The sequence below is a fragment of the Mesoplodon mirus genome (assembly GCF_964341445.2).
Source record: "Mesoplodon mirus genome assembly, chromosome: 7".
Taxonomy (NCBI): Eukaryota; Metazoa; Chordata; class Mammalia; order Artiodactyla; family Ziphiidae; genus Mesoplodon; species Mesoplodon mirus.
Genome location: NC_138983.1, coordinates 111,693,487 through 111,714,755, shown reverse-complemented (window position 1 = coordinate 111,714,755; position 21,269 = coordinate 111,693,487). Strand labels below are relative to the sequence as shown.

Here is a 21,269-nt window from a genome sequence, read left to right as displayed (position 1 = left end):
TCACTAACTCTTTACAAATAATGTTTTATTGTCATTTTATTAAAAATGACTCGTTATTAATATCCATTCTCTTCAAATATCAAAATGCCCTAAAACACACAAAGTACAAAATGTTCAAATTGAGAAAGTAAGAGTTTTTTCTCACCATAACTACAACAGTCTAGTTTGGAAAATCTAATTTGTTTTGAGACAATTTGCCATTTTCAAGAGGCTCTTTATATGCTAAGACTTGTTTGCTTATTTAATCAAGTCTCAAAAAAAAAAGCCTAAGAGTTTGTCTTAATTTATCTACAAAATATTTTTTCCTCTACAGTCAAAACAACATGGTTCACAGAAAACAAAGATTATTTTTAACAAACATCAGTTAATTTGCTTACTCCTCCTAGCAGATTTTCCTTCTTGCTTCTCTTTTATAAATAGTATTGAGTGAAAGCCACATTGATAATACTATTAGAAGGTGACTTACGTAAATAATATTTAAACTCCTATGTAAAGTTGGTCATCAAAAATGTAAATGGCTCTTACACAGTTTCCTTTTTTTTTTAACTTACTTGTACTTCTTTTAATTCATCATCAATTTTGTTTTTCCTTTCTTCAATTTTAATGACTTCTTCTGCTATTCTGTGCTTTAGTCTTTCAAGTTCTGTCTTTTGTTCACTAGCATCCTACAGGAATATTTAAATAGCATTCCAATCAATTTTAATGCACTCAACATTTAAAAGCATGATACCAAAAATGTTATTTTAAAATAGCACTTTCTATTAAATGCTTTTCTAATATTAATTGGCATAAGAGTTTCTGAAATGCCTAGGGAACTGATGATATAATTTACTCTATATTTACTATTAAGAAGTATGCTTTATTTGATTTAATTTTTTCTGAATAGCAAAGTAATAAATACTTACTATTTAAAAATCAAACATGTCAGAAGTGCATAATTTAGAAAATGATCATAATAATATACATTTAACACTTGCAACAACCCTGAGATAAATACTATTATGCTTATTTCATAAATAAGAAAACTGAAAATAGAAGTCTTCTATAATTCTAAGAGTACAATAGTAATAATTCTTAGAGACAAGCTATAGTATATTAGAAGTTTGATTCTAGACTTTAATTTAGACAAAAATTAATTGAAATCATGACACAATAATATGGCAAATATATGAACAAAAATTAGTAAAGATTCAAAGAACACTAAATGATATATTAACACATGACCTCTTTGCTCATGAATACAAAAATCAAGGGTCTCACATATATAAAAATGCATGAACATTATGAATGTTTGTGTTTGATTTATTTTACTATAAAAAAACCAAGGGAAAAAATTTGTCAAGAAACCTTCCAAGAATCCTAACAACAGTGATTCTCAACTATATTATAATCATTCAAGGAGTTTAAAAACTAATGCTTGGCGTCCTCTCTAGACTTATTGTGGTAATCATGTCACATTATATACATATACAGAATCATTATGTTGTACACCTAAAACTAATATAGTGCTATGAGTCAATTATATCTCAATTAAATCAAAAAAAGAAGAGACCAGAGAGTTTTTTTTTTTTCTCTCTCTCTCCCTGCCTGAACTGGAAGAAATAAATTTCTGTTGTTTAAACCAACAACAAGAACAATACTAATGCCTTGTGTCCTATTGCCAAATATATTGATCCTTCAGGTACCTGACACGTGAGCGCAATTGATATCTTCTACGTTCCACAAGTGTTTCTACCTGTGTATCTCTGCTACTGCTCCTCAACAGGGAAAGTTCTTTTCTCCATCTCCACCATATCAAAATCACCCTTACAGGCCCAACCCACATGCTTTGTGTTTTATTAACCTACTTTTCCAATTGTAAGTTATAGCTATTCTGAGTACCTACAGCATTTAGTATGTTCTTTCTTTATGTCACAAACCTAGAGTTGCTAGGTTTAAAAGTTGTACAGTTTGGTATTTAAGCTGTCTCTCCCTACCATACTTATGTATAAAATAACAAACAGAAATGTCTCCAACTTATAATTGAGCAAAATTATTAACTTATAATACAAGATGCAGAGTTATTCTTCTGGGTCTCTACTAAGTAATACAATTAGCTACAGTCTTGGAAATACCTCTTCCCAGAACAGTACAGAGAAAAGAATAGCATAGTACTCAATGTATCTTAATAATGTTCACTAGTTTGAAGGTACATAGGCACACGGAGTGCTGAATATTTTCCTTTTGTAAATATATAGTTATCAATGATATTATTCTTTATGAAGCTTTTGCTTTTATCAAATTACTCTTTAAAGGTAAGAAATTTAAAGGTTTTCCAATCGCAGCAACAGAAGCTAGGAGAATATGGAACGATGCCTTCAATTTCCTGAAGGGAAAAAAAGTATTTGATAGATATTCTTAACAATAAAAATGACTAGCTGCTTCAGATAAATATTTATATTACTTTGGTTCTAAAATTCCTTGATAAAAATTATGCTAAAGTTTTACAGTATGAAAATTAAATTTATTCTCTGATCCATTACTTCCAGGTCAGGCAGTCCATACATTTATCTTGTAAACACTGAATGTGTATATAATCATCAATTATCTGCAAATGTTATTGCTTTGAAGATTTTCCATCTGCCAAGGAATTTATTTTGACATGGCAGGTGAAATCGTTTGCTTATGCCATTCAAATCAGTCCAGATAACCCTCTTGTGAAGTTCACAATAAACAAATCTCCCTTCCATGCTCAGATTTTCAATGAAGATGACCAAACATGAAAAGAAAGCTTTTTTTGTGAATAACTAAGAATTATTCTTTAACTGAGAATAAAGCAATCATGTAAGAAAAATAATAAAACATATTCAGAAAAAAAATAAAACATATTCAGGAAAAAGAAAACTTCATAAAATATCCTCTGAGAGCTAGTTGGAGGTACTGCAACAATGAAACAACAATAAAAAAGGACACTACTGCCAAAAGGAAACATCTAGAGATTTTTTTAAATCTCCTGAGAAATAATTTAACAGAAAAGAAAAACTCAATAGGAGGGTTAAAAAATAAAGTTGAAGAAATTTTGAAGAAAGTAGACCACATAGAGAAGAAAACAAGTGAGAAAATATAAGAAAATTAGAGAACCAGACTACTAAGCCCAAAGCCCAAATAATAATAAGAATTCTACAAAGCAAGAACAGAGAAATAAAGGAAAAGGAATTATCAATAGAATAATTTAAGGAGATTTCCCAGAACTGAAGGAGATAAATTTTCAGGTAGAAAGAACCCACACTGGACACAGTGGATGAAAATAAACCTAAACCAAAGCAAATCACCACATCTTTCAGAAAAATGGAAACAAAGACCTAAAAGATTCCAAGAGAGAAAAAAAAAAAAAAAAGTCATCCCAAAACAGATCAGGAATTAAAATAGCTTTGAGTGTTTCAACCACAACAATGGAATCTAGGAGAAAATGGAACAATGCCTTCAAAATCAAGAATACTATTCCCAGCACACAACCAACCAACCAACTAAGGACAGAGAAGAATGTCCATATATGTGAGATCTCAAAATTTATTGCCCATGTATCCTTTCTCACAAAGCTTTTGGGGATAGGCTCCACAGAAACGAGGGAGTAAACCAAGATGATAAAGAATGATTTCAGGACAGCAGCTTAACCAGGCAAAGAATGAAACAAGCCAGAAGGCTCTAGGAGAGAATGCTGCAGGTGGCTGATGAAAATTATAAAATAGCTGAGGCTTTGTGAAGTCTTCACAGAATATTTAGAACACATTTTTAAATACGCAGTTTATGGAGTCATACTACTCCCCTTCCCAACTATCAGAAGTCTGGAAAAAAGGTTACTCTTCTGAGAAATTAAGTCAAAGAAGCTCTGGATTTGTAATTACCAGGCTAAGCACTACAAAGCTAAGGGCTAGAATGAGGTCTCATACTAAAAAATAAGGGGATTACATTTCTTTGCTGATTAATGATGTTGAGCATCTTTTCATATATTTACTGGCCCATTTATAAGTCTTTTTTCACGAAGGGCAGGTTCAAATCTTTTGCCTATTTTTAAATTGAATTATTAGTTTTATTAGTATTGAGTTGTAATCATTTCTATACATGCTGGATACAAGTCTTTTATCAAATACACGTTTGTAAATATTTTCTCCCAGTCTGTGACTTGCCTTTCATTTTCTTTGGAATTTATTTCAAAGAGCACAAGGTTTTAATTTTGATAAGATCCTATTTATCATTTATTTTCTTCTTCTATTTTGGTATCATATCTAAGAAATCTCTGCCTCACCCAACATCATAAAGATTTTCTCCCATATCTTCTTCTAAAGTTTTATAATTTTATGCGGTACATGTAGGTCTATGTTCCATGTCGAGTTACTTTTCATATAAGTTGTAAGGTAAAGGTTTGAGGTTTTTTTTTTTCCTCTCTTCATGGATCTCCAAATATTCCAGTACCACTTTTTAAAAAGATCATCCTTTCCCCATTTAAACAGTATTTTTGTATACAATTAATTGACCATGTATGCATGAATCTGTTTCTGGACGCCACAGTGTTCCGATAGCCGCTATGCCTATCATTACACCAATATTACCCTACCTTGACTACTGCAGCTTTATAGTAAGTCTTTATATCATAAGCCCTCCAACTTTGTTATTTTTAAGACTTGTTTATGCTATTTACTTTTACTGAGATATATACACTAGTCTGATAAACATTGAAGTTAATTTAAATAAAACAGGCATTGGACTTCAAGTAAGGTTAATAGTCACCCACAGTGAGATGGGGAAACATATTTAAGACACAATCAGGGAGGTAAAACTAACAGAATTTAATGATTCATTAGAGTCATGAATTGAGGGAACAGAAATCTAACATAATTTATAAATTGTCTTGAATAATTAGCTATAGTGTAGTGCCATAAACTGAGGAAAGGAATACAGAAAAGGAAATTATAAGTTCAGTTTTTAATCTGTTTTGAATTGTGAGACTTTCAAGAAGACACGTCTAACAGATTATTGGCTATTTGAGTCTGAAGTTCAGAGGAAGGATACGGCTGAAGGACAAAAAAGATGGATTTAGTGGTAATCAGTATGTAATCAGTACTAAAAAGCAAGGTAATGGACAGGAGCATACTGAGAGGGTGTGCAAATGTAAAAGAATACCCAAGCAAGAAAGAACAGAGAGAAATCTCCCTTGAGAGGGTTCAACAAAAGAAAGGCAATGTTAAAAGAGGATATAAACAAAATATTAAAAATATCATGAAAGTATAAATAGAATGAATAAAGATTTATTTTGTAAATCTTCAGAATATTAAAAACAGGGAAAACCCTTGAAGCCTGAAAGAGATATTAAGAAAAATAAAAGGAAATATTAACTAACAGAGGGTAAACAAAATCAGTTACAGACAAATCTATACCAATTAAAATGTTTATATTTTTATATTATAGGGTTTAGATAAATTAGTGTATGAAAAATTGAGGATAATATAGTTTTGATTTCAAACAATATGTGAAAATAACACACTCTTCCACAAAAGTTCAAGTACACAATGCTATCAGCCTACTCAGCACAGACAAGCAATATTTTTTAAATCCACATAAGTAAAAATGTTATGTTTCACACTGATTGACAATCAGGCATAAATGGCCTTTCTATTGTTTGCATCGCTGAGCTTACTCTAAACATTACCTGCATTGATACTGTGATCTCTTGAAGAGCAGAATCTGCTTCATCTTGCTTAGTTTTAAGTAATACACTTTGTTCTCCGGCTTTTCTGTTCAGTTCATCCACGAGAGCTTTAGCTTCATTTAGTTTAGATACACCAGCCTACATTAATAAAATATTGATCGACAATATTAAAAGAAAAGGAATTTTATATACATACAGTAAACAAAGTCTATAAGAAAGAATCAAGCATAAATGTAAATGTGTACATATACTACATTTGCAAGTGGACTTAGGTATTCTCGTCTTGCTGATTATAATGATTTATTCAACTGTGTACCCATTAAGATGTAGTAAAAGACTCCACAGAGGCTTTAGAGAAAGACAGATTTTAAAGCATCACAGTAAAGCTGAACAGATCAACATATATTAGATATTAGATAGCTTAAATAGTAGGGGTTTTACTCACTGCATTAGACAGGAAGGAAAATAGAAAAGAAAAAAAATTCTGTAAACCTTTCCCATTTTTCAGTCTCATTGGTTGGGCAGAAGGACTCAGGGGCCACTCTTTTTATATTGGACGTGGCTTGGTTTTGTCTGTCCACTACCCAACTATTTTATAAGAGACTGCCTTACAAATGGGTCTCGTAAGCAATCACTCAAAATGCTTCAGCTATTCTTTGGTTGGTTGTTTGACCCTGACCTGGCCATTATAACACCCCATTCCACAGCCCATGGATAATCCAAGGAATAAACATGAAAAATATTCCCTCTCTTCTTTAATATGATTGGTTTTTTGTCACATAACAAATCAGAAGATTTGGAAAGATGGTAATGGCAAAAAAAAGGAATGTAAATAGTATTTACTGAGCACCCAGCACAGACAGGCATCATGCTGGTTCTTTACATTTGAATTTTATCTAATGTACTCAACACATTCACCCAATTAAGCTGCAACTCAGTGAGTTTAAGTGATTTACCTGAAACACCATAGAGAACTAAATCAGGAAATTAACCCTCCAAAGCATGTAGAGTTAGTGGCTTAATATAAATGAAAGTGAATCATTAAAAAGAAGAATAAAGATAACTCTGCCAATTAATGTTCCTAGTTTACGACCTCACAAAGAGAAGCAAGAACTTGGCAGAGGAAATGCTCTCTGACAGAATCTGAAGCTGACATTCTAATACCATGCTTAAGTTTAAGCTCTGCAGTTAGAGAAATACAAAAAGAAAACTGTTCAGAACGTACCAAGTCAAGTGACATGGATAAGAATATATTTATAAAATATAATTTTAAGAATATATTTATAAAATATAATTATAAATAAAATTTAAAGTTTACTATAAAGCATAATATTGTACATTACGTTTTAATTAATAATAGGCATTTCTGATTTCTAAAATGCATTCATATGAAAAAGACATTTAAAGACAGCACCATAAACTATCAAAAACACATAAACACCATGCAGTGAAGAAATAATTATTCAAACAAACAAACAAAAATTACAAAACCATTACTATAATCTAGTGGGCAATAAAGATAGGTAAGTGAGACAGTTTTCCAAGACATTTAATACAGTACAATATTTATTTATATTAAATATGGCAACATGGCATTGTGATTTACATAATCCTTGTCCCCATCTGTAGACAAAATAATTTAAGATTACCAGTATTGTACCTGCAAATGACTTTGTCTTTTTAATAATTCCTTTCTCTTGCTGTTATTAATGGCAGAATACACACGTAAAAAGGTCATATATCTGCTTGGTGTAGCACCATATGCTTTACAAGACTTGTGGATTAATAAGAATGATTTTAGAAAATCAGGATCAACTAGAAAGAGAAAAAAATGACTTAACATAAGTACGATCCATTAAGAATTAGAGAAAATGAACTTAACTATATTTATTCTTGCCAGATACTTCTATGCAATCAAATTATAAATATGAGATAACATCTTTGCCTTAAAGGTGCACAGGCATTCCTCTCCATTCACAACTTCCATTTTTCTTATTAATTTTGCATTATTAATTTCATTGGTCTCTATCCTTCCACTGTTATATATTTCCCCTGACAATTTTTATTACTGCAAGAAAGATAAATCTATAGCTTGTCATAACATATAAATTAACTGGAACTACGTAACATGTAATCCAAAAGTAAGCTCACCAAAAGCTACTTGAATGGAAAAGAGATACCAAACCAAGCAACACCTATCCACTCTTATTTACACAGGGAGAAACAGGACTTCAAAAGCCAAAAAATTAAGAACAAGCTCCCATTAGATCCAATATATACATGACCAAACATACCATCTCCCTCTCGTTGTCTCAACCTATTTCCCTCTGTATTCCCTACCTCAGTGAATAAAATCAACTTCTAATGAATTTTCCAAGCAGAACCCTGAGAAATATTCTTGCATCCTTCTTCTTCCTTTCATGCAACAGCCATTGCATAACCAAGTCCTCTTTAGATTACCTCCTAATATCTCCCCAAGTCCATTCCTTCCTCTTAGATTAGAAGGCAATAGCCTTCTATACTGGTCTACAGTACCTCTGGTTTCTCTGTACAGCAATCTATTTTTCATAACTGAAGAAAGGGGTAGACACAGAGACTTATGTTTCTAAAACAAGCCTATGGTTACATCTCTACCAAAAATCTCTCAATTATTCCAAATCACCCACAAGTCAGAATCCAAATTCCTTCTTTAGCATGACATGGAAGGCTCTTCCTTACCCAACCCTGCCTACCTTTTTCTCTTCATCTAGTACTCTACTATTTATTATATCCTATGTCTTAGCCCTTCAGGGTATTTATAGTTCTATAAAAATGCCTATTTTATGTCTTCAAGCCTTTTCCATGCTAGTAACTCTAACCAGAATGACCTTCCCCAAACTGCCTGTCTGGGCAATGTGTATTTCCTTTAGTATCTGCTAGGTAGAGGTTTTACTTTCCAATGTACTTCATATAAACTTCTACCATCACTTACCCTGCTATAGCAAAATTTTATGTTTATATATAACATATTTCTTGCTATCACTAGATTATCCTAAGTCACCTCCAGTATCCAGTCCAGTACTTAATATAAAACAAGTTGAATAAATATTTAATAATTAGGTGGTTAGATTAAATAAATGAACAAATATGTTATGGTATAAAAGAAAAAGACCACATTCAAAGTTAATGTGGAAATGGAGAAAATAATGAGAACATTATAGTTAAGAAAATATTATGTCCACACTCAAAGAATCATGACACAGTTTTGCATATGAATTGAGTTATTTGACATATCTAAGTGATAAGCTAATATGAAAAGTTTAGGCTATTAGCCCAAAACCCTATATAAGTAAGTCCTTTAGATCATTTGGGTCAAAAATGTAAATTTTTAATGTCTTAATTTTAAACAATAGATATGCTGTTAGGTCCTATATGAAATGACATAAACATTAGTTTTAAAAACGAGGGCTTTAAAGTTTAGTTTGCATCAAAAGAAATCTAACTTAGTTTAGCATTATTCCAATTCATAATCATCATGAATCTTTAATGGATCTATAACGTTAGAAATCAGGAATTATTTCATCAATAAAAATCAGATAAAATCAATTTCATCAAAATACTACCTGAAATTTTTTTCTTTTCTTCTTTTCTTTTTTTTTCGCTATATTTTTCTTCACCACCTGTTTCACTGAATAACATTTCAGGTATCTAAAATAGGAAGAACATTTCTTTAAACCTCAATTCAGTATGAAAAAAGTTTAAGTAAATCCAATATCAGAGGCTAAAAAACCTTTAACACACACACACACCAAAAAAAGAAGAAAAAAAAAAAAAACAGTCTCAATTGGACTTTTCTTCTAGGATTCTTTAGAGGACATTATTTCCTAGTCAAGATTTTGACACATATCAACAATCAATTTATTGCAAATTAATAGTACATAGGAAAGTTTCAACATCTCGCTTGGAAAATGATTAGATTTTTTGAAATGAAGAAAATAACATTTTTGATTGAATTAGAAAATAATCACAGATGCCATTTAAAATCGTAAAATAATAAAATAAATGTTTTATTTGGCATCAAACTAATAAAATGCCTTCATGGCATAAGGAATAGGAAGGAAGCTTAGCTTTCTTAAATAAGAAATAACTAAAACTAAACAAAAATAATTTCATAATTGATAATTAACATAACTGCTATCAACATAATTGATGATTCTAAAAACTGTTGTCTATAGCTAGGTTTTTGCCACTATCACAAATAAGAAAATTAAGTTTCATGAACAGATATCATCATTATTAAAGAAAATATTATAATCTTATAAAAAGAATAACATTTTAAAATATACGAAAAAATTTTTTAAACTCTATTTCTGGGAAAAAGAAAATAAATAAGTAGAACTCTGAAATTTTAAAATTAAGCCAAAACCTTCAACTTCTTTCATCTGATACAGTTAACATTCCTAACAAGAGGAAGTACAAGTAATCTAGGTAATTAGGTCAAAAAATAATTTTCTGAATTTCTCAGACTGAATAAACCATTAAGCCAAAAGATTCCTTAACTAATGGAGAGTTTGAAAGTGCCATGGTTCTTGAGCCAAAGAATTTTTTTTTTCAAATACCTTCACTGATTTCTGAAAAAACACTTAAGCAACTGTGAGAATATTTTAAATATACACTTTTAAATCAATGGAAATTTGTTTCTTTGGAAACTTACTTTCTTTAAAAGTAAGTTTATCCCTTATGTTAGTTAGGGGTATTGTGGTAATCATTTCACAACATATAAATATACAAAACAACATGTTGTATACCTTAAATATATAAAATTTTATGTGTCAATCATATCTCAATAAAGCTGGGAGGTGTGGGAAACATTCTGTCCCTAAACGATATTCTACATTAGCAAAGTTTTCCTGCCTGGATTTACCCACATTCCCCTTTGCCTCCACTCTCGCTCCTTGGGGATAAAAATGGCACTTTCCAAAAAGAATTGAATAAGTATATTAACCCTATTGATTCCTATTAATACCCTGACCTCTCGATTCCTTGAATTCTTCTCCTGTTTTCTATCACCTTTTTCCCAGCCACTCACCCCCACTTCAAAGGGTCACATCCTGATACCTTGTCATTAACAGTAACTGAAATCATTTAATAATCTCACTTTGAAACATCCCACTCTTCTACCACTACACTCCTGTCTTCCCAGCTCATTCCCTTTGCAATGTCAATCATCCTCAGACTCCACCAAGACCTACAATCTATTAATTTAACAACCTTTATACTGTCATTCACCATCTTCCTACCATAACTTCTCAGCTCCCTTGGCCTTCACTCGCTTTGTCACACTCGAGTAGCAAAGCAAAGCCCCAATACTGGTTAAATGCAAGTCACCACCTATTGAAGGTCTGCACCTATGAGTGCACATGTAACTGGAGAAAAAACACACAACTATGCTGATTGGCCTAACTGAACTTTATAATTGCTAACCTCACGTGAACCCTTAATGCTACCTAGCTATTATACTCCATTCTCCTAAACCTTTCACTCTTTCCCTCTTCCAAACTACTATTTTGCATATCCTCTAATATCTCTTCAAGACTCCAAAATCTGTTCCCTCAACTTTTCTCTCAACTGATAATCTTACCTCCTATTTCATTGGGAAAATAGAAACATCCAGAAGTGTCCAAAACTTCCCATACCACACTTGCCCACCTACTTGGAAATGTGCCCCTGTACTCTGCTTCCCTTCCTGTTACTATGGATAATGTTTCCGTTCTACAAGCAAAGGCCTATCCTTAATCGTTTCATTTGTGCAATAGACCCATATGCTGTCTACTACCCAAGGATGTTGCTCTAGCAATTTTCCCGTCTTTCATGTAACATACATGTTTTGCTTCTTTTTTGCATTCCCAACAGTGTATGAAAATGCTACAGTTTGTCTCAACTTAAATTTTTTTTAAAAAAGAAAGAAAACATTTTAACCCCCACTTCCTCCAGTTACTGATCCATTTTTATCTTCTACTTTATAACAAAATTCCTCAAAAGAGGTGACCATATTCACTCTCCACTCTTCTCATTCTTTCTGAAACACATTTCAATATGTTTTTTCTCCACTACTAACTGAAACTGCTTTATCAAAGTCACTAATGAACGCCATGCTGTTAAATGCAACGATCAGTTCCCAGGCCTTGTCTACCTTCATGTGTCACCATTCATCCTTCCTCACTCCTTTGAAATGCTGTCTTCACTTGGCTTCTAGGCTTCACTTGTCTACACGCTCTCCTGCTTTCCTATTTCCCTAGCAGTTCCTTCTCAGTATCCTTTGCTGGTTCCTGTTCTTCATCTCAACCTCTTAATGTTGAAGTGTCCCAGAGTTCACCCTTTGCATCTCTCCTCTCTTTGCCAACATTCACTTCCTTAGTGATATTTTTTCTCACAGCTTTAAATGCCAGCTATACTCTGATAATTCCCACAATTTTACCTGTATGCATGACCTTTTCCCCTGTTCTCATATATCCAGATGTCTTCTCAATCTTCCAACTCAGATGTCTAACACCTCATATTTCACACATCTAAAACTTAAAGACTCATATTCTCCTCCCAAAATGTTCTTCTCAGAGTCTCCCCTCAACTGACAGGTATTCCATCCTTCCAGGTGCTCAAGCCAACAGAGTTGGAGGTATCCTTAACTCCTCACTTTTCCTTACACCTTATTACAATTTGTCAACAAATCTTATCACTTCTACTGCAAAACATACCCAGTATCTACCACTTCTCACCACCTCTACCACTACATCCTGAGAGCAAGCCATCCTTGTCTCTCGCCGGATTACTGCAATAGCTTTATGACTGCTTCCCCCTTGTCTTCTATAGTCTATTTTCAGCTCAGAAGCCAGAGTATTACCATTAAAACATTAGAATAGTTTTGCTCAAAAGCCTCCAAGGGATCCCTTACTTGTTTTCAGGAAAGCCAAAATCCTTATAATAGCATCCAAAGCCCTACCCTAACCTTTCTTACTTCACTAACCTCATCTGCAACTACTCTCCCCCTTGATCGCTCTGTTACAAATGAACTGGCTTCTTGCTGATCCTCAGAATCACCAGGCATGCTCTCATCTCAGGTTCTTCACCTAGAAAGCTTTCCCCCCAAATATCCCCCAAAAGAATGTAAATTCCATGAGGGCAGGGACTTTTGTCTTTTTCTCTGCTATATCCCCAATATGTAGAATAGTGGCATGTATTAGGCACCCAATAATTACTACTTCTTAATGAATACCTCTTGTTCATTGGCCTCCACAGACTAGAATAACTTTCCTCTCCTTTACCTACTTACTGAAATCTAACTAAAATATCATCTCAACTCTAAAACCTTGTCTATTATCTCAAATTACACTCCTTCCTCTGAATCATGACAGGCATTAGTCTGCACTTCTACTATACAAAAATAAAGAAATGAACGATTGAGAATATGAGTATCACTCAAAGATACCATATTGAAAATTATTATTCATTCAAATGAAGCAATATAAAAGGCTTCCAGCTGAGATGGTGCTATGAATTCACTTTAAACTCATCCCCCTCTGAACACATATCATAGCAATGAGAGATATTTTAAAAAGTATCTAAATTTTAATTTAAACAACAGCTAATATTATTGCTGTGATATTTTTATCATAAGCTAGCCTATCATAGGCTAAGTAATGAAATGCATAAAATTTTTAAAGTACAATAATATCTCTTAATTAAGAACATAATTAAGAACATAATCTTCCACCTAAAATTCTATACTCAACTAAACTACCAAATACAAGAGTATGAAGAAAAGAGTTATTTTCAAACTTATGAGAGATTTTCAGTGCCACAATTAAGGTAATATTATAATAAACACCAAAGGGAAGTTGTGACAATCAATACCTTTAAAAAAAATGTGCTTACTTTTTACTTCCATATTTAAACATTAAACTTACTTTCTTCATACTGCTATCTGACCAACCCTCCATCCACAACACCTGGCACTTCTTATGCAAAGCAGGATTATTCTCACAGTTTATTATGAAGTTTAAATTTGCAGAATCCATTATCAAGACAATATGCAAGTTTTGCTGAATTCCTAAAAAAATAAGAAAATTATACTCTTGGAATATTACAATAATAATAATTGAAGAAACCTATATATGGTCTGGTTTTATGAAATTAAAATGTTTTGAAATGAGATGGTAGGAGCTGTTTATAAAAAGAACAAGCTATGAAACAGTATTACAGTATAATTTTTATTTTGGTTAAAAAATACGTGTGTGTGTGTGTGTGTGTGTGTGTGTGTGTGTATGCTAGGATAAAAGATCCAGACAGGTATGATATTGCTGTTACTTTTCAAATATGATACTGGATTCTATTTTGTAATTTTTCTTTCAAGGATTTTTGTTTCAATATTCACAAACAAAACTGATATCTGGTTTTCTTTTAGGAGAAATACCTTTTCCTTCTTTCAATGTCAATATCATTTTCCCTTTGTAAAAAGGATTTTGGACACTTTCGTTTATTTTCTATGTTCTGAAACAGTTTAAAATAGCATTGAGATGATCTGTTTCTTAAAGGTGTAGTAGAATTTCCCTGTAAACTTCAAGTGGACAGAAGGGAGTGTAGCCCTTTAACAACTTTCTCTATTTCATCAATAATAAATGTTCTTTTAGAAAAATAAAGATCAACGTAATAGTCATGTCTGGGTGCTGCCACCATTGCCTTATTTTTTGTTTATCAATTTTAGATATCTACAGTGCACATGAAACTACTTCTGTAATAATCAAACTTTCTTTAGTTTCAGAAAAACACTACAGAGTCTGGCACAATCTAAATAGTTCAATAATTCTCTAAGATAGGGGTACTAAAGCACAAATTTCACCACATGAAAACAAAGGCAACAAAGTAAATATTCCAAAGAACATTACCATACTTTCACCCTTTCCTTTCACTAAAATTTTGCTAACTTGTTTTTATTATAGGTTAGCCTTTATGTTACTTATTTGTTACTTATTTGCTAATAAGAAAAATAAGGCAAATTAAATGGTATTTATTTCACATGAAACATAGTTTAGATTAATGAATTCTATGTCACTTACTATATGTGAAGTAATTGAAGACTGGTCCAAAAAAACCATCCTGTGAAGCCTGATCTTTAAGAGGCAACAGCAAGGGCTCTAATTCTTCAAGACTGTAGAGTCCAGGAACTTCACCTACAGAACATTACATTTCTTTTGAGTTTTACCTGCATTACACTAATTAAAAACACATTTTACACACACAATGCTTCTATTTTTGTATCAAATAATCTGATGTTATTCAAGTTTTGTTTTCAAAAATAAACAAACCCTATCACCCTCTATATTATTCACAAATCGACATCTATAGCCTTCCATTTGATTAAGCAAACAATTACAGTTCATAATCTAGCCATTTATCTGCTTTTCCAAGTCCTTCTCTACCCCAACCCCACAAGATCTTGTATTCTAGCCTCAATGAACTTCTTTGTGTTCCAGAAATTTAATGAAATACTCCTTCTTCCTGGAATATTATACTCACAGTGTTCCTCTGCCCCTTATCTTCCCCTAAGATCATTGTTTATCCCTCAAGACACTACTTTGTCAACTGCTATGTCCATGAGACTTTCCTGAATACCCACATGCTAGGTAAAGCACTCTTTTCTCTTGTGTATAGTACCCAAACATCACTGTTTAGCATTTACCACATCATTTAATAATGAATGAATTACTTCTCTTTCCTGCCCAATTAGATTCTGAATTCCCAGAGGGCAAATATTTGATCATGATCAATATTAACCTTAGGGCATTCTTAGCAAGTATCTAAAACATAAATACTTGTTAAATAAATGAACAAACGAATTATCAAATGAATGAATTAACTTGTACTAGAAATCAGGAGAACTAGTCGTGGCCTGCTACTATACAACAGAATGATGAAAATCAAATCAAAGGTGATTAAGACTATAAGAATTTGATACAGGGCTTGAAGCTTGTCTTGTTCACCACCATAAATCCAGTTATTTAATAAATATTTGTTAAACCAACATATTTGTAGTTCACAAGAAACTGTAAGATTAAATGAAAATTCTTTTGCTGCATTCATGTAGAGCCCAACATAGTCTGAATCCCTACTTTTCTTTAGGCTCATCTCAGAGGTACCAGACTGCTTGCTCCCCAACCACCAAGCATGTAAATATTCAAACACATACACACATAAACGTGCTCTATGTCTTCCTCTAAATTTCAGCCATACCAAGATACCCTTGATTTCTTAAATTTGGTAAAGAAAGCTAGCTCTATTTACATCCTCTATAGGGAATAAGAATTTGAAATATAAAAAAGAGACAAAAAGGTCTATTGAGTACTTTCTCTGAAAGTATTTTTCAAATACTTTTTTTGCCAGAAATGTTGTCAAAATTTAACTTTACCAAAATTTAACTTTATTTATGATTTTTGCTATTATATCTTGATAAAAAGACCAATTTATCTTACAATAAAAATAATTACTGGGTTAATGCTTATCTGGATGTTTGCTTTCATAAATTAAAACCAAAATAAAAACCCTATATATATCTGGCCTACAAGTTTATCTCAGCCAAAGTGAACAAGGTCTCCATCTAGTGACAATTTAAGCAATATGCAGGAATGTGCACCTAAAAAATCAGAAGAGATTATTTATAAAAAGGGCCGCAAACACTTCAAGCTTGCTCAAGACATACCACTTTCACTATACCATTTCCCTTCACTTTGACAGAAATTGACCTACCACTTGTGTAACTAGAGTCTTTCTCATTTGGGCACTAAAGTGTAGATACGTCACTTTATAAATAAAATGTTTCCTTCAACCAAAGCTATTAAATTCTGAAAAAAAAAAAAAGACTATTTTATCCCAGAGTCTACCTAGCAGGATACAAAACAAATATTTATTAAAACCTGAGTGGAACATGAGCATCATGCAAATTTTGTCCTCGGGTTCCTAGAATGGAACAATTCATATAGTTGAAACTAGCTTTTAACAAGGTTTATTTTGTATTCAAGTAACAAAATACTCTTAGTCCAAGTTTAAAACGAAGCTACCTCATACTAATTCTACTAACAGTGGTTATGCATTATAAGGAGATTATAATAAACTTCATAAATTCTTCAGAAAAGGAAGAATTGCAGGAAATTGCAGGTATTCTCCTCAGGAAATCACCAAAAAGGTCAGGTGGCTCCAGAGACAACAAGAATATAACACAATTCGAGAAATATGAGACCTCATATACATGAAATATATCTGCTATTATATAACCACATTTAAGGCCATATTATAATTATTCAATTATTCCATTAATGATGGACAGTGAGGTTCTATCAAATTTTTATTACAAATTATACTACATATTTCCTTAAATACTAGTTCTTTTGTTTCTATAGGTTAAATTTCTACACATAATATAATTTCTATATCAAAAGGTATAACACATTTTTTAAATTAATTAATTTATTTTTAGCTGCATTGGGTCTTCGTTGCTGCGCGCAGGCTTCCTTTAGTTGCAGCGAGCAGGGGCTATTCTGCGGTGGCTTCTCTTGTTGCGGAACAAGAGGCACGCAGGCTTCAGTAGTTGTGGCTCACGGGCTCCAGAGAGCAGGCTCAGTAGTTGGGACGCACGGGCTTAGTTGCTCCACGGCATGTGGGATCTTCTTAGACCAGGGCTTGAACCCGTATCCCCTGAATTAGCAGGTGGATTCTTAACCACTGAACCACCAGGGAAGCCCGGTGTAACACATTTTTTAAATAAGTACTGGTTGACAACTTTCCTAAAAGGTTATAACAGATAATAGTCCCACCAAAAGTGTGTAAGAGGGCCAATTTTCCAGTATATTCATCAATATTCAATATTTAATCATTTTTATATAATTCCACAATCTCTTGGTTTTATAAAAACAGGGTTTCTCAATTCTCCTGCTGTTAGCATGTTTAATGTTTAATCCCATGTCACTTTAGTAAAAGCTATGCCAAGTGTTCTCTGAAACATAATTTTATATAAAATCACTTTACTTGAATAATTTTTACATTATTACTTTTATTTTCTTTAAATCGAACCTATTTACTTGCCTGAAGACAAAAGGCTATTGATCATCTCCAAAAATGTAGGATGTACAAACTGATAATCCTCAAGAAGTAAAACTACTTGTTGTGCTTCAATACCTGCAAGATGTAGCACCTGCACAATAAGAAAATACATTTTGGTATCCATTAAATATTTTTGGCACAGGTAAAAACTTTCATTCTGTATGTAAACTAAGTTATTTTTATTAATTGATATTTGAGTAATCAAAATTTAGCCACATAGTTTAGAAAGTAAATCCACTGAATAATCAAAATTTAGCCATATAGTTTGGAAAGTAAATCCAGTTCATAAACAAATACTACTGGAAGGAAATTTAATTATTTTACATCTAGGACATTAAAAGCTAGAGGATAATTTTAAATATATCTACATATGTCTTAAATGCCATCTTTTTGTTTATCTTACCTTTCCATATAACATCCCATAATCTGGGGTGCTGAGAGCTAAAAACATAATTTTGTAACAATCATGGAGAAAACAATCATCAAAATTAAAATAAAGACTATGTTGCATATCAGAGATTTAAATGTCTTTAAAGGCTTTTAGAATAACTAACTGTGATTTAAAACCAAATAAAACAAAAGACTGTGAGTCACTCACATGTTTGAGATCATTTTTGAACTGCTTCAGTTCATATCCCCTGGAAATCTTTGGTGAAAACAGCACTGCTCCATGCATATGACTGACTAAAGAAGTGATGGTCCGACGACCTACACCACTGCATCCTGCTAACAGAAGTGAACCTCCAGGAAAACTCAGCACTCTGTCTATCCTAGACATATATTCCAGGACTTCTTGGAAAAGTAAAATATCTAAATTCTGGTTATCTCGTCCATAATGAATAAGACCCTTCAAAAGATCACAAAGCATATTATATAATTAATATAAGTCCAAATTACATAATAAAATGTTAGTTATCTAGATTAAGAGATTATATTTTTGGTGTCCTCAAGAAAAGGGGTTAAGTAAATACATGTTGTCTCATACTCTTTTATCTATCCAGTAATCCAGCTGTATGGCACTTTCTAAGGAAAAACTTACATGATGTCAAACAAGTTCATGGGTCCACAATAGTCAGTTACTTTTGAACACCATTAATATAACTAGGAAAAAGCAGTGTAAGATAGCAGGTTAATTATAAAGACTTCAAAAGCTCTCAAATTTTTACCACTTGTTACACATCAAATCAGTGTGCACAGACTATAAAACAATCCCCAAACTCTCAAAACGTACTGCCTAAAGATATTTTGTGAACTCTTGTTGTTACGCACAGCTCAGCAATGAATCAAGAGCCCACAAAGAGGTAGTATGCCTTGCCAGGAGCTATGTGATAGAGTGAAGAAAGAGAGAAAGGACAGCTTTCATGTACTCAACAACTTTCGCACATTCCCAAACTTTTCAATATTCATTCCAGGCAAACAAATTTACTAGACCATGAAAGACTTTTCTTGATATAAAATCCATACTAACTTCCATTATAAATATTAATTTTTAAAGCAATCATATATAACACTGTTTCTTCTTATTATAATTAATCTCAAAAACAAAACAAACAAACAAACAAAACTCCATAGGACAGTGCTACTAAAAGTTTCAGTGAACCAGCAGCATCAACATCATTTGGAAGCCTCTCAGAAATTTGGATTCTCTTCTGATTTTTTCAGATTCAGATTAGTACCTATTGAATTCAGACTTTTCCAGATGGGACCCACCCATCAATATTTTCTGGTTCTCAAAGTGATTCTAATGTTCACTAAAGTTTGAGACCACTGTTCTAGAATGAGCAGTTAATATTATATTAACTGTTAATATAATATTAGCAGTTATATTTCCCAATTAATATTAAGCCTTTTTAATAGTTCCAACCTCAGATACCTTTTTCCAGCATGTATCCTAGCAATTTTACACTAATCTGTGTAAGTGCATGTGCACCTACTTAGATCTGCCACATTGGGCTAAATTCCAAAAGATACGAACTGGTTTTGCCTATTCTAAGATCTTTCACTTCATGCCCGCAAAAAACTTACAATAAATATTTTGAAAATGGCTTTAATCATAACCAAATCCCAATTCAAATTCATGATTCATATTATACCTTTTTAATAACATCCTTAAGATCTGCAGAATTTAGTTTTCCAAGTGGTTTTCCATGTGGAGGCAAAGGTTGTCCTGGGGCTGACCTTATTCCTGAATTATGTCGAGCTCCCCATGTAACATAGAAATTATCTGTAGAAATGAAAGATATTTTTGTTTTATGTGTGTTAATCATAATGGGAGCATCAGTAGATATATTTCACACTAAACTGTTTTTAACTTAATTAGTCCAAATAAGAACATCCCCAGAAAGGCAAAGATTAATTACTTTGAATTGGCAAAAAAATAAAACAATCTCAAAATTATTCTTGAAAAAGAACACAGATTTACTAATATGATCAAGAGCCCTAACTTCTAAAATAAAAGAAAAATTAACCAAATTTTAATTAGAAAATAAAAATCCCACAAACTTCCCTTAAATTTATCTACAGCAGTGTTCCTGTTACCACACAAGGAAAATCTGTTCACCATTCTACTGAAGCTTTCGCCTCCCAATTCCTCTGGGAGACTGTTCCATCAGTATCCTCCTTGTCATATGCTGCGCTCAGCAACAGTCCTACCTTCCCTAGACCCCAAGCTACCTCATGTTCTTCTTTCTTTCTCCATCATATTTCTCACATTATCTTCTACTTGCCAAAACCACTATACTAAACTCTTATTTGGGAACAACAATGCTACCCTAATTGCAAAATCCAAACCTTCTTTGTAGTCATTATCCCAATATGACTTGTGTGCATCTCCTTAATAGAGCTTTTTTCCTTGAATCTATATTACCACGCTCAGCAAGCCACAACACCTACTCCTTTTCAGTTTTCTACTTATCCCTTATATTTTTATTTTCACTGGGATCCAAATTCAGCCTGCTATGCTTTAATTCTAAATACTCCCCTGGAATTATTTAATCTTATTCTGTGGATTAGATTATCAACTATCTAAATATACACCAAAAACCGATTCGCTACGTATCTCTAGGCAAGTCTCCCAGCTCTAGTCTAGTCCCATATTTCCAATTGCTTAATGACATATAACTCATGCATTCATTCATTAAACACTTATCTATCACAGACCTGTATTTAAACATTGTACTTCCTGTTAGAGATAAGTAATGAATAAGGCAAACATAATTTCTGCCCTCACAGAACTGATAAACTTTATGTAGGTTCCCAAAAGACACTCAAAAAGCTTGCAAACATTCAAACACATGCATAAAACTGAACTCATTATCTTCATGTCTCATCATTTCTCAGCTGGACTATTGCAGCATCCTCCTACCTCATATCCCTGCTACATGCCTTTACTCCATCAAATATATCCTCACTGCTACTAGAGTAACAAACACGAAAACAAAATCTGATAGTACCA

The 21,269-nt window shown here is 32.6% G+C and overlaps 1 protein-coding gene across 1 annotated transcript in view; it reads right to left on the bottom strand.

Moving 5' to 3' along the window:
* The window catches only part of DYNC2H1 (dynein cytoplasmic 2 heavy chain 1), a 400,170-nt gene that overhangs the window by 283,350 nt on the left and 95,551 nt on the right, over positions 1–21,269 (bottom strand). Inside the window, exons 48-56 of the mRNA XM_082626481.1 lie at positions 19,909–20,039; positions 18,414–18,662; positions 17,798–17,906; positions 14,779–14,892; positions 13,630–13,772; positions 9,289–9,373; positions 7,347–7,501; positions 5,687–5,824; positions 552–665 (exon numbers count right to left, since the gene is read on the bottom strand). Coding sequence (XP_082482607.1) covers positions 552–665; positions 5,687–5,824; positions 7,347–7,501; positions 9,289–9,373; positions 13,630–13,772; positions 14,779–14,892; positions 17,798–17,906; positions 18,414–18,662; positions 19,909–20,039 — 1,238 coding nt within the window. The remainder of the gene's footprint in view (positions 1–551; positions 666–5,686; positions 5,825–7,346; positions 7,502–9,288; positions 9,374–13,629; positions 13,773–14,778; positions 14,893–17,797; positions 17,907–18,413; positions 18,663–19,908; positions 20,040–21,269) is intronic.